The 24,362-nt window shown below is 35.7% G+C and overlaps 1 protein-coding gene across 2 annotated transcripts in view; it reads left to right on the forward strand.

The window, feature by feature from the left end:
- Positions 1 to 24,362, forward strand: part of gab2 (GRB2-associated binding protein 2) — an 85,342-nt gene that overhangs the window by 57,121 nt on the left and 3,859 nt on the right. Inside the window, exons 3-9 of one of the 2 annotated variants that reach the window (XM_051128629.1) lie at positions 12,028 to 12,259; positions 15,726 to 16,300; positions 20,806 to 20,903; positions 21,543 to 21,828; positions 21,969 to 22,059; positions 23,783 to 23,882; positions 24,079 to 24,198. In XM_051128629.1, coding sequence (XP_050984586.1) covers positions 12,028 to 12,259; positions 15,726 to 16,300; positions 20,806 to 20,903; positions 21,543 to 21,828; positions 21,969 to 22,059; positions 23,783 to 23,882; positions 24,079 to 24,198 — 1,502 coding nt within the window. Of the gene's footprint in view, positions 1 to 12,027; positions 12,260 to 15,725; positions 16,301 to 20,805; positions 20,904 to 21,542; positions 21,829 to 21,968; positions 22,060 to 23,782; positions 23,883 to 24,075; positions 24,199 to 24,362 lie in introns of both variants that reach the window. The other variant, XM_051128628.1, reaches the window with a different exon arrangement.

The raw sequence follows: 24,362 nt of genomic DNA on the forward strand, positions 1-24,362 counted from the left end.
GTTCTGCATACTGCTGAAAAAAAAATGAGATCATCAAGACCAGGCCCAAAGTGCATTCAGTTTGAGACAAGACGTTTAAAATGCTGTATTATTGCTTGGTTCAGCTTAAAGCCAATCCAAAGCTGAATTACCTACCCATTTTGTTTGTAATGTGATGTATATTTGGGTGTGACAGAATATTCAATAAGAAAAGCTTGATTTTACCCATTGGGAATTGACTGGATCTTGAAACAGTATCTACATGACAAGTGGTTGGAGGTGATAAGTTGAAAATAAGAGGGATTGGTGGTGTCAGTCAAAAAGTAAAGTCATAATAGGGTCACACTTTGGTTTGGGCACCAATTCTCACTATTAACTAATTATTAACTACAACATTTGCCTCAGTAAACTACTGCTGGGTGAAATATGGACAAACTCTGAGCCTGGGTTGTTTTGACTCAGCGGTTGGGTTAAATGTTTAACCCAACCTTCTGGTTAGTTTTATTTAACTCAACTATTGTTCAAAAATGACTATATGGCCGGCTTAAAATGAACCTAAAATAGGTTGTAAATTAAAAATCAGACGTAATTACTAGAGGCATCAGCAATAATCAGAATGTGAACTTTTAATAATAAGCAAAAAAAATTATTATTTAATTATTTATTTATTTATTTAACTTATTAATAAATGTTCATTTATTTATCATATTAATAAATGTTCATTTACAACCTATTTTGGGTTCATTTTAAGCAAAACATATAGTAATTTAACCCAGTTGTTGGGGCAAAACAACCCACTCGCTGGGTTTGTCCATATTTATCCCAGCACTATGTTGTTTTTAACTCACATAAACTTTTCAAGTAAATGCATGCTAGTTATATGCATGCTAATAAGCAACTAGTTAATAGTGAGAATTGGTCCTAAACTATAGTGTTACCCTTCATTGTTTTACAGTATTTATTTATTTGTGTGTTTATTCTTCGCTGTAATTAAATTTTGAGTTTACATTAAGATTTTATTTTATTTTATCAAATTCTGTTTTAAGATTAAGTTTGTAGTGAATTATTTATTGCTGTTATTATATTATGCGTTTTTAAGATTAAGTTTGTTTGCTTATTCCTGTAATTATATTTAACTTTTTAAGATTAAGTCCATCCATCCATTCATCCATCAGCTTGTTTGTTTATGTTTTGCTTTTTAAGATTAAGTTTTTATTTATTTATGCTTTATGCATTTATGCTTTATGCAAAATGAGTTTGATATGACGCATACACTGCAACATTTTCTTTTTTTTTTTTTGGATAATAGCAAAACATAAGGAAACGTCAAATAAAGTGTGAGAGTTGGCAGCTATAGCACTTGCTATCAGAAAGTTGGTTAAATGCAAATGTATATATATATATATATATGATTATGATATTATGATGTGATATATGTAGGGGGCATTATTAAATTATTAATTAAATTATAAAGTAAAATATAGTATAGATTATTAAATGTGTTCAGTAATAAATAAATCATAATGTTAATTGCAACAGGCAAATAGTGATGAGCTTTTTAATACAGTGGCTATTAAGTGTCAGTTTCATAGAAAATACAAATAAAAATGGCACAGCGCTACTGTTAGGTGAATAAAAGGCAAGCTTCTGTACATAAAACCTGTGCATGTCTGCACTGAACTTGACTTCGGCTCTCTCCTGACCTCTGTTTATCTCCTAGCTTTAGCATATGCTGCTACTGTAAAAACATCTGCAGGAAATGCAGCACACACTAGAGGCTGCAGCTCCTGCAGGAATGAAATCACCCCAAACCAGATGATTTATTGGGCCTGACAAAGCACGGCTGTCCCGCCAATTGATCAGTCAAAGCTACTGAGTCTAATTGATGTTGTTGTGTGGTCAGAGGCAGCGCTCACATGACACAGAGACTGCATGAGAGGGGGTTGGGGGCAATGTGATCAAGGGGCTAATACTGGAACATGATGCTCATATTGACCTTGCTCTCAGCTTGTCTACCTTTTTTTCTGTAGATTCCTATTGCAGCATATGTTTGAAATTATTGTGGATATTTCTGGTATAGCTTCCCTATGTGCCCCATAAAAAATGTTCAACTTCATCCTAATAGAAAACAAAAGGCATACTAGCATAATGTGGTTATTGGCACATGGTAGCTGTTTGTTGTTTCTCCGAAGAGGTTTACCAGTCCTACCCAGCTTGACCAAGATGGTCAACCAGCTCAACCCCAGCCTCACCATATGGTAGTCCTGCTGATCAACCATCTGGACCAACTTGGATCAGTTAATGACCATAAATGTTACCAATTAAACTAGCAGAAGATGGCTATGATATTCTGGTCTATAAATATGACTGTTCCCTCCTTTTCTTTAAGGAAAAGCACAAATTGGAAGCTGTTAAAACCTTGAAAAGCATTTCTGCTTAAACTGGTGTATTATTTGAATGGTAAATTATGGAAGCCAATGAAAAAATAAAAGTAAAAAAAAGGTAATTTTCTACTTCTTATCTCACAATTAATTTTTTTCCCCCTGCAGTTGCAAGTTTACATTTTGCAATTCTGACTTTTTTTCCTTAAAAATTGCATGATACAAACCCGCAATTCTGATTTTTTTTTCTTAAAACTGTGATATAAACTTGCAATTTTGAGTTATAAAGTCAGAACTGCATGATATAAACTCACAGTTGTGAGTACTGAAGTCAGAATTGGGAGACAAACTCAAAATTGTGACTTTTTTTCCTTTAGAATTGCAAGTTTATATATCGTAATTGTGACTTTTTTTGCAATTGTGAGTTAAGTCAGAATTGTGAGATATAACTCACAATTCTAAGAACGTAGTCTTTTTTCCCCCTTTAAAATTGAAGTTCATAACATGCAATTGTGAGTTTATATCTCACAATTTAAAAAAAAGAATGTCTGAATTGCGAGATACAAACTCATTTGCGAGAAAAACAGTCAAATTCTGACTTTATAACTCACAATTGTGAGTTTATATCTCACAATTCTGAGAAAAAAAGGCATTTTTCACAAAAGAAAAAAATCACGTTAACATGCTTAGTGTTTATGACTTGTGGCCAGTATATATATATATATATACATACTATTGTAGTATTTATTAGTATTTCAAATAATATTAATAAATATTTTTACATTTTTAGTTTTCGTTTTTTATTACCCATGTAATTTTGTCATGTTATATTAGTTTTTTGATTGTTTCATAGCTTTGTTTTATTTTAATTAATTAATTAATGTATTTATTTATTTATTGTAAAGGCATTGGAACAACACAAAAAAAAACAGAGAAGAAAAAAATATTGGCACCCTTAACTTAATATTTGGTAGCAGCCCATTTGGAAAAAATAACTGAAATCAGTCCCTTCCTGTAACCATGAAGGAGATTCTTACATCTCTCTACTGGAATTTTGGACCACTCTTCTTTTGCAAACTGCTCCAGGTCATTCAGATTTGAAGGATGCCTTCTCCCAACTGCTGTTTTGAGATCTCTCCACAGGTGTTCTATGGGATTCAGATCTGGACTCATTGCTGGCCATTTCAGAACCATTTCTGAGTGTTTTTTGAAGTGTGTTTCGGGTCATTGTCCTGCTGGAAGACCCATGACCTCTTGTGTGTGACAGTTGTTTCTCTTAAATCCACAGACAACTTTTTACACTTCTTTCTTTCTCCATGCTCAGTGTGACACACAACACAAAGGTTGAGTCAGCTTTTCTCCATTTTAACTGGTTGCAAGTGTGATTACTATATTGCCCACACCTGTTACTTGCCACAGGTGTGTCTAAATACAAATTACAGGAGCATCACATGTTTGAAAAGCAATTATTTCTTACAATTTTGACAAGGTGCCGATAATTTTGTCCAGTCCATTTTTGAGTTCTGTGTGAAATTTTTACCAAGTTTGACTTTTCTTCTCTGTTTTTTTTGTGTTGTTGCAGTGCAAACAAAAACAATAAGCATGTGAATACCAAAACATTTGCAACTGAAACAAAGTGTTGCATTTTCTGACAGAATTGCAAGGGTGCATATTTTTGGCCATGACTGTATTTAAGAAATATTTACAAGTATATGTATTTATTATAATTTTTATAGAATGTATATTATATATAAATAAAAATATTTTGTACCTATTTCTCTTAAATATATACATTAATTTGTGTGCATTTATATATACATAATAATTACACACAGTACACACACATATCATTATTAAACTCAGACTTTTATTTCGTATGCTATTAATCACGGTTAATTGTTTGACAGCCCTAATTAATTAATTTGTTTGTTTTGGTAATCAACATTATGCCAATACTGTCAGTTGTATGTAACTTCTACTGAATATTCCTATTGTATTTTTTGCCCATTTTATTATCTACCAGGCAAAATTTGAAAATCACCTAAGGCAATAGTGCACCTCTCCTAAATGTTTATTCCATAAACATTGTGCCAAAGTTTAATGTTGTGAGCCATTAAAGTCACCAAATCCAAAATATGAACAACACCGATGCTGATGCAATGCATAAAATAGAAAGTGGCGCAGTATAGATTTTCCTGTTCCTCGTTAAATGGATTGACTTTAGCGAGATTACTATGATGTGCACTAACATACTAGAAGGGAGAATAGATAAGCACATATGGGCCGTAACACCACCAGCATTGTTGTTCCCTGATAAGCCGTTCCATTATGCTGAGGAGTAACCCCAAAATGACCAGAGATGCTATTAAGGGCTGACGTCAATCTCATTAAGGAAAATGGATTCTCCCAATTTAAGGAATGCAAATGGTTCCTGGCATGCCATTTGGGATTTGACGTATTGTTGTCTGAGTGTTCATGGGACCCAGGAGACAATAGCAGCCTGTCTTGTCTGGCCGTAGGTTGTGGTGGAGAAGTCATAACTGAAGTCAATTTTCTGGACTCTGCCTTCGACCCCTGAAGGCACTTTTCCATAAGTACCGTCTCTCACTGACACTGTTAGGAAAATTGCTTTTCACTTTTAACCAGCCAGGCATAAAACCCACTCTGGAAGGAAAGTGAGCCCGGTCACTCCTTCCAAAAGGCCTTTTATTAATATCACTCCAGGAGAGATAAGAATTTTTTGGTTATGGTACTTATATCAGCGGTTGAAAGAGCAGAGAAATCATTCCGATATCTAACAGTATTCCATTTTCAACCTAAAAGTATCTCTGCTCTCTGCGTTGAACATGTTTTCCCGTTTTCCCTCCTACATTGAGATAAAATGTTATCATTGGGTCATACCTAAATTTGTATTCAATGTATATCACATTATCCTCTGTCCTTGGATGACTTTTGTAGTGAGGCAACATGAACAGGAAATGAGATCAAGATAAAGGCCGCCTTGTCCCTCTCTCCACACCGGGCCTACTAATTTTGGACTCCTGAGGCCCAGCAAACTAATTGTATTAGACTGTGATTTCCCAATAAGACAAAATGTGATGTATAGGCTGCAGTAGGGTTCAGATAGGGAGATCACTAGTGAACATGCTTGTGCGTTTTGTTTTTTTTAAATCAAAATGTTAAATTATAGTATATATTAAAATTAAAACTTAAATGTTCATAAACTGATTAAATATTACATTTTGTTCATTTACAGGTTTAAAGATTTTTAAAAGTGGTATTTTGTTGATTTTTTGTCTTTAGATAAGGTTTTGAAATGTCTTTTTATAAATTGTATTATTTTTTTATTTTTTTTAAAGAAATATTTAAATATGTTATTTAATACTGACATTTCTGTTCATACAACAGGATAGGTTTTCACTTCTTGTCTGCATATTAGCAAATTGTTACCAAAAAAAAAAAAAAAAAAAAAAAAATGAATATAAAATGAAATAAAAAAAATTGATTTTTGATTTCTGCAGAGTATTTAAAATTTATCCCGAACTTGTGCACCTTTTGTAAATTTCTGTTAAGGGCTAAAGGGTTGCCAGATGGCTATATAAATAAATAATAAATGATAAATAAAAAATCTTAATGATTTAAATGTTACAATCTAATCCATGTACACTACCTGTCAAAAGTTTTTTAACAGTAAGATTTTTAATGTTTTTTAAAGAATTCTCTTTTCTGAAGAAATTATAGAAATTATTACTTGCATTTAGCAAGGATGATTCAAATAAATCAAAAGTGATGATACAGAACAACAACATAATAATAATAATAATAATAATAATAATAATAATAATAATAATGTGTTTGAGCAGCAAATCAGAATATTAGAATGATGACTGGAGTAACGATGCTAAAAACTCAGCTTTGAAATCACATGAATAAATTACATTTTAAAATATATTCAAAAAGAATTGTATTATTTATTATTATTTTAAATAGTAAAAATATTTCAAACTTTTACTGTTTTTGCTGTACTTTAGATCAAATACATGCAGGCTTGGTGAGCAGAAGAGACTTCTTTAAAAAAAACATTACAAATCTTCAAATCACTACAAATCAAAAACTTTTGACTAATAGTGTATATTAACCAGAAATACAAGTTTCAATTTTGTTCTTTTTCTTTTTGTTCTAAATGTAAGCTATTGGTTTTACTGTGAACACTTCTTTCATTTATGTGTTTTGTGTCATTTTTTTAAAATATTTTTTTATATTGTCAATTTCAATCAATTTATAGTTGAAGACTTAGATTAAACTCAGTTTCCTTACGTTCAACCAAAGATTGCATTCAAATCTGCTTTTATCCATTTAAAAACCAATGGACAGAATAAAGTCCCTGTTTTGCTTTTTTTGGGGGGGGGGGGGTTGCATTTTCAGTTATCAGTTTCACTCAGATTGACGTCACAGAATAAAAGATCTGTCACGACTTCCATGGCAACTTTAAGAACCAAAGGATGTATTTTTTTCTGTTTCTTTAAACGAAAGCTGATATACCAGCTAACTTATTTCCTTGACATGGTGGGGTCAATGTGGAACAGAAAAGTCTGTCACTGCACCATCATAGATCTTTCATGGGTAGGGTCTCCTTTTTTACTTGTCATTACATTCATGATTAGCTTCAAGATAATCAAACGCAATACAACCGTGTGCCATTCACTGCACTAAAATGCCTTTACCTCATTGCATTAGTCTATATTACATGACAGATGCAAACCATCACAATCTGAGCACCTCATTCCCCGTCTCACTTTCCCTCTCTCAGAGGAGGGTCACAGAGTGCTCTCCTTCACCAAATCAATACAGAAATCGCGGTTAGTGGACTCCGAGCTCGCTGTCATGGTTGAGTGCATATACAGAGCTCTCTGAAGCAACTGGAGGAGTTCTGCCCCATGTAGCCTTGGGAGCTTTGGGCTCCTGAGAAACAATGGACTAATTGAAGACCTACAGCAGACCCCTGACACTGTGGCCTGGCCTGGTTGTGTTCTGTTGTTCAGAAGACAGGAAAAGAGATGGACTATCTTCTATCTTCTCTCTGTACATCGCTCCCTGTGCCCCAGGCAGCAATGTGGCTTTATTTATGACACAAAATCAGTCCCATCCTCTGTACCAAACGTAGTACATTGCACAAGCCTAGTACTCAGTCAGACTGCAGTGACCAACCACAACTGTGAAGAGTTGTAACATCTCTACTAAGTCTGTTAACTAAACTTTGAAACCCAGTATTCTCAGCTTAGTAAACAGTATAGGCAAATTATGCAGCTTTCTAAGACATCATTTTGGCCCAACTGGCTGCATTGCAGATAATCCCAGAAATGCACTGCAACAATCTTAGTAGATAATGTTTGACAAAGTAGAAAGAAATTGCATTCTATTCAGTCTCGCAAAATATCAATACATAAATAGTTAATACGAACGCATTAACTGTAACAATGACTGCATGAAGTAAACAAGAATGATGGCGTAGCAAACCCGAGTGCAGTTTTATATCCGAGGGTGATGACCCAAAAACATAAACAAACAATGAACTTAATCCTAGACGTCAAACAAAAGATCAACATGAACACGCCTGGCATGTAAAACATAACCTACTTCAGTACACATCAAAGTTACATGGCAAACATACAGCAGGGCTGCCAACTTTTGAGTTCAGCTTGGAGTGAGAGTTCCCATGGCAGGTTGGGTGGGAGGTTTTGTTGGAAAAATATTTTTGTAAATATTTAAAACAAGTTCAAATAATAAAAAGTGCAATTATTTTTCTATTAATCTATTATTCTGCATTTACAATGCATAATGCACATCTATTTTGACAAATTGTATTTTTCTCCCTTCGATTCCTATAGTTATCATTACTGTATGTTAACCATTGCAATTTTGGCCCGCATTTATATGAAGGATGAGGGATGTATGTATCACTCCTTTCCGGTGTGTACAGGGTATGTGGACACTGGTCCTTTTAGCAGCTCAAAAAACATTTTTTTTTCATTCTTAACGGATTATATAGCCTAGAAAGCATGCAATAAGCTCCATAAGCACTAAAAAGCAGCCACTCACTTTAGTTCATCGCAAACTTACAAAGTTCCATTATAATCAATTAGGCTCTTTACACTGCGCTGTGAGCCTCTTGTTTACTTGTACACTGTGTCTGTACTTTGTTACAATAAGAGGATTTGCGAGCGATTTGTATTCTCTGTGATTGGCCAACATTTCCCAATGCTACAAAAACATGTTGTAAATAGAAATTTTTGACGCTTTCCAGCACGCAAACACAAAGGAGCACTAGAACGTTTACAAAATCTGTTTTGCCAATATCCTATTGTGTCAACTGCGCAAGTCTCACGCTGAATGCATTAGAGTTTAATCCAGCCAAAGTAAAAACTTAAAGTAGATATCGGATACCCATTTTCCACAGTTCAGTATGATTCAGGATGAGTCTTCATGAAATGTCTGCAACATGCTTTGGTTCAAATTCCACAATGGTCGTGTAAAACAACACCATTTTTACCTTGTTTAAAAGTTAAAGTTTACCTTGTTTAAAAGGTAAACTGTATCCTCAGTGGCTGTCATGTCAGAAGAAAATGAAGACTCTTAAGTTCACTTTTACATCCAACTACAAAACACCTGCTTAGGAGACATTGGGTAACACTTTAGAATAGGGAACACTTATACACCATTAACTATGACTTTTAATAAATTCCTAATTTGCTGCTTATTAATAGTTAGTAGGGTAGTTGTTAAGTTTAGGTATTGGGTAGGATTAGGGATGTAGAATAAGATCATGTAGAATAAGGTCATGTAGAATAAGGCATTAATATGTGCTTAATTAGTACTAATAAATGGCTTATATTCTAGTAATATACATGCTAATAAGCAACTAGTTAAGAAACTGTAAAATAAAGTGTTACCAGACATTGTTGTCGCTACAGCTGCTTGAGTGCAGAGAAAATGGCGGACACTGTACAACTGGCTAAGGGTGGAAATATAGTAATAAGGGACAATCTGTCAGCAATTATAAGAAGGACTATGAAAATCAAAATGGCTTGATAATTGAGACTGTTTAGGTTTTGGGGGATTAAAAAAAAGAGTGAAATGATTTTTATCATTGTAGGGTGGTTGTGTCCACACACTGCTAAGACACATTTATATGCAAACACCATGTAAAAGTGAATTTTGCATCTGATGTCCCCTTTAAATGCAAGACTATGGGTTAATCACATGACTTAAACAACCAATGACAAAGCAGAACTGCTAAACAAGATTATAAGAAAATAGATGTGAACCAATGAGAGAAGAGAACTAATAATGAGATAAGACAATGAGCAAATTAAAACATGACATAAGAAACAAACGGGGACAGGTCACAGGACATGAAACAGGCATAACATAAAAGACATCACTAGATAGGCCTGAAATGAAAATATAAAACATGAACAAAAAAGTTTTTGCTTATTAGAGAATCATGTTAACCCTAAACACAAAAACTATATAGAATACATTGAGTTCCAAAGTTAAAAGTTAACATGTTTTGTGTTTTAATATTTCAGCTTATTAGTAACATGCTAATGGCATCAATATTTACATGTGCTGTTTATTTTTGTGCTTAGAGTATTTTGTTAACTTCGTAACATGCTAACATCAAACTCTAGTAACTCAATGTTGTCTGTGCTATATATTTTTGTAATTTTAGAATATCATGTTAACTTAGCAACATGCTAACGTCAAACATTTGTACTTCAACTATGTGCTATAGAGTAGCTATAATACCCCAGATGGCACATGTACGTCTGCAAGATGTCTGTTAAAGATCACTGGATCTGGAAAGCATCTGCTGTGTATGAACATTTGACAGACGTCTGTAAGATGTCAGCTTTACATACATTCTAAGTCATAAACATCTTAAAGACTTCTAATAAACGTCTATTTGACATCTGATAGGAAATGTCCTATAGACGTATTGTAGATGAGCAAACGCTCTAAAAAATACGTCTTCCAGATGTAAATGCAGACATCAAATAGACGTTTCCGTGATGTATGTGTGCTATCAGGGATGGTAATGAGCCCTTACAAAAATTAACCATGGTTTTATAGTAGTAAAGGTGTAGTAACTATGTTTTTTGGCATATTGATTATTGTTCAACCACAATGGTTACACTATGATTAGTGTAGCAAAACCATGGTTTAACTACAGTAGCCATGTTTTTTTTTTTTTTTTTACTTTACTGTATTTGTAGTAAAACTCTGGTTAATTTTCATAAGGGAATCAATATGTTTATGGTAAATACAGTAGCAGAATTGAACTTGTTTCAAAATTGATGAACTTCACCTTGGTATTTGATCTGGTCTGAACCAACACTGAATGACTTGAACTTAATAGTAACAATATTGTCTTCTAGAGCTGCTATACAGAAGAATCTGAATCTGTCTTAATAGCTGAGTTTCCAAAATTGATTCTTATTTTCATGTTTATCACTGTTAAGATGCTTTGACACAAATCTGTATTGTATAAAGTGCTATAATGGTGACTTGACCATGGTATGTATTTTTCATGTTAGCTTAGCAACAACTTTTGGATTACATTCTATCTATTTTTGTGCTTAGAGTGTCACATTAGCTTAGCGACATGATAATGTCAACTTATATGAAAAATGAACCATGTGTTAGTTGAGTCTCCTATAGTCAACGAGTGATATTTGCATGATGCTAGCCGAGTTGCTCACTTCGAATGTTGCCTTTGTGAGCAGCAGGCAACAAGCCTAGTTTTGGAACAAAGCACAGTAGTTAAAGTTCAGTGTGTAATGTGCCCACCAATTCCCAGGATGTGTGGATAGACGTTTTGCTCCTCACTGCTGCAAGTATGCGGTAGTACAGTGCAAGTGCAGTAGACCTGCTTTTCCGCCCACTCTGCCTCCTCATTCTGTCTCTCGTTCTTTGTCTGTGTGTCTTTCTCTTTCCCCTCTAACTCTCTGCCCTTCTCAGGGGCAGATCGGAGTGGTTGTAGGAGGAGGGTCATGTGCACTTCCTGGTTTTGGCTCACCGCCTGGTCTATTTTAAGTTCAGAGGCCTGAGATTTTTCTTTGGCGAACCCATACAGTACAAATCAGAGATGTCACAGAGAAACAGCCCAAAGCAAAGGCCATGATGTTCACATAGCGCTGCGATGACGTAGAAAAACAGATACCAATCAAGAAGCTTGACTTGCAGCCTCAGAATAATAACTCTTGCAGTCTTCTGTGAATATACTGTGTTCCCGCTCCTCCTGAAGACAGATGCGACATCTATATTGACTGAATTTAGAAACGCATACGTGGATATTAATGCCCAAAACCGTCAATTGACTTTTTTTCTTGGCTTTATTGATCACTGCGGGAAAATGGACACAACGTGGCTTATGTTATTGAACTTTATAGATCCGAAAAAGCAGCATGTTGCTCAGGGTCAATAAATCAAATATGGTGAACTTCTCACGTTCAGATGATCAATGTCCTGCTGCTTTTGTGACAATGCCTAGGGTTATGAGGTGACTCAAGTGGATCCTAAAATGAAAGCAAAACTGGTTGTCTGAATTCCACTGGTTGTGTATGTCAAATTCCTAAAGGTTTGTTTTTCTTGTTTCTTCTTATAGATGAGAGGTCGTCAACCACCCACATTTCCCGCTCCTTGGCTAATGATATGGGCGGCTCTCTGGCCCCGCTGATTGGTGAACGCAAAACGTCTGTTCCCGCCCACTCCAGCCAACCAATGCTGTTCACATTCGACATACCTGTACGTCACTCGCACAGTACTCTGTCTAATAGTGCTCCTCAGGACTACCTCTTCCTCCATCAGTGCATGAGCCGCAAGAGCGAGAGTGCACGGTAAGAGCCATTTTCTCTTGGGATGTGCTCATATTACATTCCTTATAGCTTAGACTGAAAAAAAACCCTAACAAGATATTGTCTTCAGTACTGGAAGCACTTTTTTTCAAGTGGTGCAACGTAGAAAAAAAACAGAATTTATATCCAGGTCAATAAGTCTCTTAAAATATAAGATAATTTTAGGGTAGGCAAGGTTATAAAATGTTTTGTAGTGTGATTCCCCAAAAACAACTGAATATAATTAATTATTGTGTAAATATAATAATGATATTTGTTCATCCTATTAAGCTCAATTTCAGCAGATAAATCTGACTGTTCCACTCACAAATATATTCATCCCTACAGAGCGCCTTCGTTATTCAAGATGCCAACATCCCGAGACAAATCATGCTTCATATAAAAAGCTGTCATGTACTGATGTATGATCTCTAGAGAACCGCACATAGATCAAAAATCATGTAATGAAAATGATGCTGGATATTGATAAACCATTATGATAGAAAATAGTTGATGTCAGTGATGTCAGTGGTCAGCTGATGTCAGTGGATTGGAAGCTGATGCTTTGGTGGAATACAGTGTGTGTTAAATGCACACAAATTTCACAAAAACTGTCAATAAATTACTAATTAAAGGGTTCAAGCGCGTAGTCGCTGGAATCCTTGGCTCACGCCAGACAAAAATGCCTCTGATTCGATCGTGCGCCTGGCAAAATTTCTGGTTATTTATGATTTTTTAAGTTTTTCGCCCAATCAGTGCAAGTGAAACCAAACTCAGAACGTCACCAAACACTTATGTAAGAGCTCAATCTGAGGTCACAGGACAAAAATCGCAGCGCTTGGCCACTTGCTGGCGCTATAAGAGCACAACCATTTGTCCTATCAACATTAAAATCGCTGAGCACGGTCTTGGTTCAAAGTGCTACAAGTGTCTATAAGGACATTTGTATCTCAAAAAAGCATAGCTGCCATTGGCCGATGAAGTTTAAGCACCTGTTAGACAAGGTTAACAGAGGCCGATTGTAACGAAACTCGGTGGGCCTGTTTGACTCACGGGGGGGGTGGCGATATTATATTTTTCATAACTGTAAATGATTGTACATTGATTGTTTTTTTGCACATACACGCGATATACACATCATATGTCAGAACTCCTCATTCCAAACAACTTTGCCTCTAGAACCACCGCTGTCAATCAAACTGTTTGTTAAATGATTGAGAAGATGTAAAAAACCTACTTTTGTGAACTAGTCCTAGGTTTTTCGTTTAATCTGGAAAAAAACAAAAAACAAAACTGTAGTACAATTCTCTGGACTCTCTAGGTCAATTATCGAAAAAAAATGTGAAATTTACCCTTTTGGGAAGCTATAATGGGGTCATTTAGAAAAGGGGCCTGTCCAAATTTATCCCAAATCCTACAAAGCATAAAGGAAAACTCAAAACTTCACCAAACCTGGTGAACACATGCAACAGGTGATTCTAAACAAGCATGCAAAGTTAAGGAGATCAGACCACAGCTGGTGCTATAACAGTCATAAACATTAAAAATGTAATATTTGTCTGGTAAATTACCTGAATTTGCCAAAAATGTTTTTTTTTTTTTTTTTAATTATTGATTTAGGTGGTTACAGGCTAGTAAAACAATATGCAATGTCTTCTCCCATATTTGCTTAAATGCCTTAAAGTGCTTCAACCCTGGTTATCACTGCTTGTAGCTATATTTATAAATATTTTTTTACATTGCAGCATTATTTGTATGGCAATTAAACACCCATCTGCATTCCTCAATTGTCAGTAGTCTGCTGTATGTTTATTTATATTATTTGTATTTTAAAGTATACATTGTTACATTGCCTTTAATAGCAAACTGACTGTTTTTAAAACAGAATCGTTGCTGTATTAAAGTAATGGGAATGTTTTTTGTTTTTTTTTGTTTTTTTAATTATGGTAATTTCCTACATTTCAGTAAGGGTATGATATACAATATGCTTAATTGGAATAAACATTGTCTCAAAGCAAAGCATTTTTATCAAAAAACATTTAGATTTGGGGTAAAATATGTCCATCAGTATAGACAAATACTAGTTTTAATTCATGTCATCTGTTACTGAGATATGAGATCATCTTTGGATGGATATTAATGTTATTAGGTCATAAGCGAAAGCGTTTTCAACTTTTAAACAAACACCTATGAGACCTTCCTACAAATTCAGGAGCAGGCGGTGACGTATTGTACTGTTTGCCGAAGGATTCACTTACAGGATGTGCTCATCAGTCATTGCACCCTGATTCACTTCCTTTGATTATAATCCTGGTGAAATAATGCCAAATGAAACAGAATTATGTTATAATGCCTCTGGCTAATCAAGCCATCAAAGGTTTACTTTGCCTGCCATTTATTTCATGCCCCAAACTAAGTCTCTTCACACAATCATTCGACTTAAAACCTGCAGAAAGTAAACAAACTCTGTTTTATCCCATGTGTACCAGCTATGCCAGTTTTACTGGGGGACAGCCCATGATATTCATCATCACTACCAAATATAGTGTCATAAACACTCTCCAATCATACACCATCATGCACTAACAGGCAATACATTTACACAGCAGACAAAAAAAAATAAAAATAAAAAATAAACTCCTTCTGTAAGCCAGACACAGTGCATCTGATACAGTATTTAAGGGACAGAGAACTCCACTGCCTCTGGTGGTTGAATCTTAACATTACACAAACACTGTTTTATTTTGGGTGTGTGTGAGTGTGTACTTACATCCAGAGTTGTTACTGGTAACTAAGACTATTAAAAATGATATTAAAAATGATTTTATTAAATAATTTTAATTTAATGTAAAAAAAAAATACTAAAAGTACTAAAACTAAAATTATAATGCAAAAATACAAATAAAAGCTAATTCAAAATACTAATAACATCAACTAATTAAATAAAACTGTTTATCTTTTTGCTAGTATACTAAAATACTACTTACTTTATGTAGTATAGAGTATTAATACTGTGCCCAGTATGCAAATCTGCTGCATTGGGTTTGTCAAAATATGCACTATACAGAGCACATTGCATGCAATACTGTATCCCACAATGCAATGCTTATTACTTGACCTTCCATTTCTAATGTGATTAATGATTAGTAACTAAATTCAAGACCATGCAAAACAAATAAATATATAAATAAATAAAAAATCCCCCCAAGATGATAACTGAATGCCACACATAAACATAAGATATTATATTGTGGTTAATATTAAAAGTTCAATGTTGTAAATATGGTTTGCTGTGTCAACATTTGCATGACTGATTAGCGTTATTTATAGCAAAGACTAATAATACCTTGGCTGTAGTAGATTAGATTATTTATTTCTTTGAATAATGGCTGTGTGAGAAAATCAGTGATCATAAACTAATAAATATATTCATCATAAATAACTAACCAATGTCATTTTGGTCCCAAAGGAGTGCGAGTTTCTCGCAGGCCTCGCGCAGCAGTCTTCTGGTGGGCAGTGACTCGGCGGTTCAGAGACTTACTCATGGTTTCTCTCACTGTCTGAACGGCATGGGTGCCCAGCTTCACGGTTTCTACAGCCTTCCCAAACCCGGCAAGAATCAGCAGCCCTCTTCGCGGACTGACTTGCGCGATGCTTGCTATGTTCTGCCCAGGGGTTACAGCTCAGAAGGGGCATCAGAGCTTGACTCAGATGATGTCTACACCTATAAGACCCCCAATAACACTCTAGCAGCCCCCCAAACCAATGAGCAGCGGGCCCTTGATAACTATGATTTACCCAGCATTTCTAGCTCCATCTACCAGATCCCCCGCACGTTTGATAAGAACCACAATGCCCTGATGCCATCCAGTGCTGACTCCACAAATGCGCCTCCGCCCAGACCTCCCAAACCCAGCCAGGGCTCAGAGACACGGTGGGGCAGCCCACTGTCTGTGGGGGCTCAAAATGGAGAGGTTGCCACAGTATCTGTCATCCCCAGGAGGAACACACTGCCGGCAGTGGAGAACATCAAGCTTCACAGAGGTAATACACTCACATTCTGGATCACTTTTATTAAATCTGTTTATTTTAAAGGTATAGTTCACCCAAAAAAGAAACGTCTGTCATTAATTACTCACCCTCATGTAGTTCCAAACTTTTAAGACCTTCATTCATCTTTGTAACACAAATTAAGATTATTTGATGAAATCCGAAATCTTTCTGTCCCTGCATAAACAGCAATGCAACTGGCATGTTCAAGGCCCAGAAAGGTAGTAAGGACATAGTTAAAATTAAGGTTGCCCCCTAATAGTCAACCAACCATTAGTCGACGAGAAGAGGCTTAGTCAACCAAAGTTTTATTAGTCACTTAGTCGCAAAAAAAAAAAAAAAAAATTACACATGAAGTAGCAAAGATCATTAACGGCTAGTCTATGTGGTAATACAGTACATCGGGCAGGACATCCAAATAATAATGTCTATAGAGAGTGAAATGTGTACTTTCAAATTAACTAATTCAAATAGAAAACAAATATGCTCAGATTATGTAATCCGTATGAAACATGCATACAAGCTTATCATTACTGCGGAGATGACAAGTCAGTGTCACTGACTTCATCTCTTAAAGGAGATGTCCACATCCAGAACAAAGATTCACATATAATGTACTCACCCCCTTGTCATACAAGATGTTCATGTCTTTCTTTCTTCAGGCGTAAAGAAATTATGTTTTTTGAGAAAAACATTTCAGCATTTTTCTCCATATAATGGACTGATATGGTGCCCCGAGTTTGAACTTCCAAAATGCAGTTTAAATGCGGCTTCAAACGATCCCAAATGCAGTTGTAAATGATGGAAGAGTGGTCTTATCTAGCGTAACAATCGGTTATTTTCATTAAAAAAAATACAATTTAAATATTTTTTTTATCTCAAACGCTCGTCTTGCCTTTCTCTCCCTGAGCTCTGTGTATTCTGGTTCAAGACAGTTAGGGTATGTCGAAAAACTCCAACTGTATTTTCTCCCTCAACTTCAAAAGTCATTTCAAAATCATCCTACATCGCTGCAGAAGTACCGACCCAGTCTTTGCAAAGTGAACATGCAAAGAAGATCAAACACCCTTAAAAAAAAGGTAAAACAGCGATATAGGATGATTTTGAAGTTGAGGGAGAACATGAGATTAGAGTTTTTCGACATGCCCTAACTGTCATGAGCCGGAAAAAAAAACGGTCCAGGCAGATTAAGACAAGACAAGTGTTTGCATTAAAAAAGTATGTAAATTGTATTTTTTAAAATTAAAATAACTGATCGTTTCGCTAGATAAGACCCTTCTTTTACAACCGCATTTGGGATTGTTTGGAGCCACATTTAAACTGCATTTTGGAAGTTCAAAATCGGGGCACCATATCAGTCCATTATATGGGGAAAAATCCTGAAATGCTCAAAATACATAATTTCTTTACAACTGAAGAAAGAAAGACATGAACATCTTGGATAACAAGGGGGTGAGTACATTATATGTGAATCTTTGTTTTGGAAGTGGACTTCTCCTTTAAGCCAAAAAAAAAAGAAAGGACTAGTTTATCAATAAATTATTAAAATGTTAATGCAGTCTCTTTGCTTTTTTCCCTGACACAGTCATAATTATTATATCTGCCGGTGCGCTGTGGCAAGCTTATTTTTTTTGCGTGCGCTTGAGTGCTTATTAGGCAATAGGCAATTTGAGGCTCATAATTATGATTTATATGGTTTATTAATAAACGTGCGACTAATAGTCGACTAATACTTAAAATAAATGACTACTAGTTGACCATAAAAATCTTTAGTTGAGGGCAGCCCTAGTTAAAATAGTCCAGGTGACATCAGTGGATCAACCTTAATTTTATGAAGCTATGAGAATACTTTTTGAGCATGAAGAAAACTAAAAAAATGACTTTATTCAAGAATTTATTCTCTTCCATATCTGTCTTCTCATGAAGGTGCGTCAAGGACTAACAGGGAAGAGGAGAAATTGTTGAATAAAGTTATTTTTGTTTTCTGTCTCTCCTTTCCGGTTGTTTTGTCTTGTTTCTCCTCCCATCTTTTCTGTTTTAACCTTGTCTCATTCTCATCTTGTCTTAATTTGTCTCTGTCTCTTTAATGTTCTTCTTTAGTCTCATCTTATCTTTTCTCCCATTTCGTCTCACTTTGTCTCTCCTCTCATTTGGTCTATTTTAATCTCACCTCTTCTTGTCTTATTCTCTTTATCCTTCTCTCTTCTCTTCATCTGGTCTATTCTAGTACTTTCATCAAGTATTTGTTTCATCTAGTATTTTTTTCATTTTGTCTTTCCATTTTAGTCGTCTCTCCTATTTGTTCTCATCTTTTCTTATTTCCTGTTTTAACATCTTGTCTCATCTTGTCACTTGTCTTTTCTCCTCTGGTCTTTTCTTTCAATTCGTATTACCTACTGTATCTTCTCATTTTTGTCTGTTTGTTTAAATCTCATTCTTGTCTTGTCTCATAGTCTTCTCTCATCTCCCCTTTTCTCTTTTTGTCTCTTTCTCATCATCTGTTCTATCACCTCTCCTTTCCTCTCATTTTGTCTAGCCTCTCCTCTCTTCTTATCTGATTGTCTCATTTTGTTTTCTCTCATCTCCACTTTTTTGTCTTGTCACAAGACAATAATTTTAGGAAAGACAAAAGACAAAATTAGAGGAAATGAGAATGAGACAAAAAAAAAAAAAACAAGACTGAAAGAAACAAGAAGAGAAGAGAGACTCTTGTCTTCTCTCATCTCTCCTTTCTTCTCTTGTCTCTCCATCATGCATGCGTAGTTTAGTCTCTTTTTTTTCTTGTCTCATTATCATTTCATTCTCATCTTATCTTCTTTTCCCATGTTGTCTTGTCTCTTCTCTTTGCTCTACTAATTTTAGCCTGTTTATTTTAAAGTCTCATCTTTGCTCATTTTCTCTGATCTTGTTTTTTTTCTCTATTTGATTTCTCTCCTCTCTTCTCATCTGGTCCCCTTTCTTGTCTTTTCTCTTCTCAAATGCTCCTTAAAGGATTAGTTCACTACCTTGTCATCAAGATGTTCATGTCTTTCTTTCTTCAGTTGAAAAGAAATTAAGGTTTTTGAGGAAAACATTCCATTTTTTTCCATATAATGGACGTCAGTGGTGGCCAATGGGTGAAAGGTCCAAATTGCAGGTTTAATGCCACTTCAAAGGCCTTTACATGATCCCCAGCTGAGGAATAAGGGTTTAGTCTAGCGAAATGATCAGTCATTTTCTAAAAAAAAATTAAAATGTATATAGTTTTTAACCACAAATGCTCATCTTGCACCGGGTCTGTAATGCACGTTCGCAACTTGATGCATTGTGTTGGAAAAGTCATGGGTGGTTGGTTCTTTATCTCTGTCCTCCAGGTTCAAAAAGGTAGGGTAGGGTGAAAAACAAATTTTCTTCTCCAACTTCTAAATTGTCCAACGTCATTGTTTCGTCTTTTTTTTTTTTTTACATTTAACTTGCACGTTCGCTTTATAAATACAGGGTCAGTACTGCCATAATGTGCAAGGTCGAGCTAGTGTAAGATGAGCATTTGTGGTTAAGAAGTATAGAAATTTTATTTATTTATTTTTTTTTAAAAATGACTGATCATTTCCCTAGATAAGACCCTTCTCCCTCCCTTCCTTGGCTGGGATTGTGTCGAGCCCTTTGAAGCTGCATTGAAACAATTTGGACCTTTAACTCATTGGCCACCATTGAAGTCCACTTTATGGAGAAAAATCCTGGAATGTTTTCTCCAAAAACCTTAAGTGCTTTTCAACTGAAGAAAAAAGACATTAACATCTTGGATAACATGGGGGTGAATAAATTATCAGGATTTTTTTCTTCTAGAAATGAACTAATCTTTTAAGCTTTATGAACTCATTACATAAAGGCTGTAGATCAGTGTTATTACCAAACGATTTAGCTCTCTACATTCATCAGGCAGCCAATTTAAGCTTTCAGCTCAATTTATATTGTTTTTTTTTTTATTCCTCTCCGCTATCTTTCATTCTGTTTCTTTTCTGAATGTGTATGTCTGATTTGAAACCAAGAGGCAATCTGGTCAAGGTTTACTCTGCTCTGCTAGGAGGCTAATGAAATTCAAGCCATGCAGGCAGCCCCAGAATGGCTTGTTCCGGCCTGATAAGCAGTGAAAAAAAACAGCAGACACAATTCAGTGATTTCCTAGTGGTTTGTGCTCAGCAAGGCCAGACTAGCGTGTCTGCAGGAACAGGAAGTGACCTTTTGACCATCCTTGCCTCATTCCCACACCTGTGCTCGGTAGCCATGTTTCCAGAGAGGCAAACTGGGAGCCAATGCGGAATATGAAGAAGATATTGCTACATAAAGCTACATATTGCTACAGCTTTTGTGTAAAAGTGTTATAGAATTTATGTAAATTCAAAAGCTCATGATTTTTCCTTTGATTGTGACCTTGGCTTATGGAAGACATTGTCTCTGAACTCCTTACTTGGTGGACTTGTTTTAAATTAATTTCTTTTTTTCTTGCTCATACCTTTTAGGATCGTCTTTTGAGACCAGCAGTCACCAAAGGCCAGTCTATTTCAACAATTCTGATCAGTCAGTGGAGTCTGTAAATGATGGCTTCAGCTCATATCTGGTAAAGCACTTTCTATAACATATCTGCATCTAATGGTCATTCACAAGAAAATGGTGCTTGTTGTGCCTTATTTTTGAAAAGGTTACTGTTGAACTTTCAAGACGTCATATTTTTTCTGCCTCAATCTGAAAGTACCAGGGGCATAAGCATTGTAGACCCATGGCGGAACTATATGACATTTAAAATATTTTGGGGTAGACTGTTACAGGGTTGAAGGTGCAAAAATATCTTATAATTTACAGGTTGTGCTTTGTGCTAGTAAATTTAAAAACATTTTTAATGTACATTTTGTATTTAAGTAATTTCTGTGTAACCATTACACTGTAATTGCAATGACTTACAAATGAAAAAATTAACATCACATTCTAAAATTACTTTAGCATTACACACTCAATGTGACTAAGAGTCACATCTACCAAATAATGTGATTAAGTTCAGTATCCTGTTAATTATATCTGTAGTAAGTCATGAAGACACAAATGGCACCATTTCCTGACAATGACCTCATAACTCACAGAGTCACAAACTGACAATAACAAGTCCATTCAAACTACACAAGAACAAATGGTGTGTGTCACAGTGGTTTCCACCACTGATCTGGAAACTGTGTAAGCTGGATTGTTCTTCTTTCTTTTACAGAGAACTAAAGCCCCATTGACCCGCTCCGATAGTGCCGGCTCTGAGGATAACTATGTACCCATGAATCCCGGCTCGTCTTCCTCCCCTCTCAGTGCCGCCCTGGCTGACAGTCCTAAAAATAATTATATTCCCATGAGCCCAGGTCCTCACCATTTTGATTTCCCAGGATTTTCAGCAACGTTGCCAGCCAGGAAGGGCAGTACGGCATCACTATGTCTCCGACCCGGTCGACTCAGTGACGTGACACCGCCACCGATCAACCGCAACCTAAAACCCAACCGGACGGGTGAGTGGCACTAACACATGTTCTCATGTTTATCTTCTATCTTTTTTTGTTAAAAATCTAAACATTCCATTAAGTTTATAAGAGCATATTGATTAATTATACAAATTTCTATGGCACGATATGCTTCTCTTGGTTTGCAGCAAAACCGACACCTCTTGACTTAAGGAACAATGGCATCATTGATGAACTTCCCTTTAAGAGCCCCATCACCATGTCTTGGATCAGACCAACGTGAGTGGGTTTCAATTTAAAACATAATTTTACAGTTCTATTATTCACAATTACAGTAATAAAGTAAAAGTACAAGCAAAACCATGTTAAAATTATTAAAACATTATGTGTGAACATCTTATAGCCACATCTTTTCCTAACGACATAAGGCAGAGGTCTCAAACTCAATTTCTGGAGGGCCGCAGCTGTGCAGAGTTTAGCTCCAACCAGCTCCAACTCACACCTGTGCTTGGAAGTTTCCTTGTGGCCCTCCAGGAGTTGAAGTTGAGACCACTGACATAAGGTCTGCGCTCTATAGCCAAGGACAGCCCACTTAGACAGGGAGAGGCATGCAACCAACTATATGTCAATCTAGCCAGACTAGTGCCGCAACAGTCTGCATGAAAACACAGGCAATTTGCGTAAAATGAATACAATACTAAAATGTCTGCTGCAATGTCATTGTCAGTACTTTCAGGTAAAGTACATTCAGGTAAACTTCAACTCTTTTATGTTCAAGTACCTCAAACAAAACGCTTGTTTCTAACCCTTCTTCACATGAGCAACTAAATGCTCATTTTAAAAACTTTGCAAAGTTCTCCTTCACAAAGCTTTTGAAATTCAGCAATTAACTGCCCACATGAAGTGCTCAGTGTCAGTCTTTGGTAAAGTGGCTTTCCTGCTAGACTGTTAAAGACCACAACACACGGTTCCTGGAAATCCTGTAGAAGTCAGCCAATCAGGTTTAGACTTCTGACTTTGCATGTTTAACAGTTTAGTGTGAGCGGTCTATGGGTGTGATGTCATGGCTAAGACTAGTTATAGTAACCACCGCAGTAGGGCTGTCACTAACAATTTTTTTTTATTTGTAGTAATAAAAACATATCCAAGTGAACAGTAGCATTTAAAATACATATATAATAGCAACGAGGCAATAATAATTAGTTCAAGTAAAGTATCAAAAGTAATCATATGGTTTTATTGAACCAAACTGTTAAAATACATGATGTATTAAAAACAATAGAGCTAATGTACATGACACATTATAACGAATGACTGCAGAGGGAGCCAACGGCCTGACGATTGTTTTTAAACTTTACTGCATGATCTAATCTAATTTCTTTATGACAGAAATGCTACAGCCACTGTAATTTCTTGAATATGTGGACATCAAAACATGTAAACTCAGAGCGAAGGTTTGAGCTTTTATTTTGCAATCGCGATAAACAGTTAGCATATTGAGGACGATATTGATGTATTCTCCTGTTAGTATAGGTTTCTAAATGATTTACCCTACAAATCTGATGAAATGGTGCATGTTGCGTTACCAGATAAATGTTATAATAAACTCAACTATATGCAGAGATGAAGTTTGAGAGGCTTAACACATGTAAATGATAACAGTTCATGTGGAGCAGCATTTACTGTGCACCTAAACGCACATGCGTGTAAACAATTAAAGCGCATATGCTAAACCTGCATCGCATTATGCATATTTTATTAAATCATAGCGTTTGTGAATTCACAATAGCGTTATGCTTTATTATGATTTTTAAATGGGTTTAATATTTCATGTGTTTCATAGATTCTAGTCAGTGGAATGCACCACTTCCGGTATTTTGCCGGTTAATCGACACTGGCAAAATGCAATCAAGGATTTTTTTAAATCTATTTTTTAAAGTTCTAATAGAATCAAGGAATCGTGACAGCCCTACACAACAGTAATTTTTTTCTTTCTTTACAGGCCTGTGAACTCCATCTCATCGCAGCCCTGTCGGCCCATTTCAACCCAGAGCATCACCAGCACTGACTCTGCAGACAGTGAGGAGAATTATGTGGCAATGGTAAGGGCAAGAAGTCAAGTTTCAGAATATGCTGAAAAAACAAATTTAATGTGCTTTGGGAATAGCACTCCAACCTTGTTAGTTACCAAGTTCCTCAACTACAGACTACCTTTCTATACATGTAGCAATCTTTAAGATTTGTTTCTTTTTTTTAGTCAGCAATTTCTTAAAAAGCATGCTTATTTTTGTGCAGCAGAATCCAGTGTCTACCTCCCCAGCGATGAGTGGTACCAGCAGTCCTGCACCCCGGAATTGTGGTAATGTGGACTATTTGGCCCTGGACTTTCAGCCTGGCTCCCCTGGCCCACATAGAAAGGTAAAGCAGTTTATATCAAATAAATGAAAGGCTCATTATCAAATGCTCAAAATGCTTACTTTTAGCATTCAAATAATGATATGTGAATCTTTGCACTTTGAGTTGTTTGCTTCAATATATTTGATCCCATCACTTTGCATTCTTTCACAATCTATACCTTTTCT

This window comes from Labeo rohita, chromosome 15 (assembly GCF_022985175.1).
Source record: "Labeo rohita strain BAU-BD-2019 chromosome 15, IGBB_LRoh.1.0, whole genome shotgun sequence".
Lineage (NCBI taxonomy): Eukaryota > Metazoa > Chordata > Actinopteri > Cypriniformes > Cyprinidae > Labeo > Labeo rohita.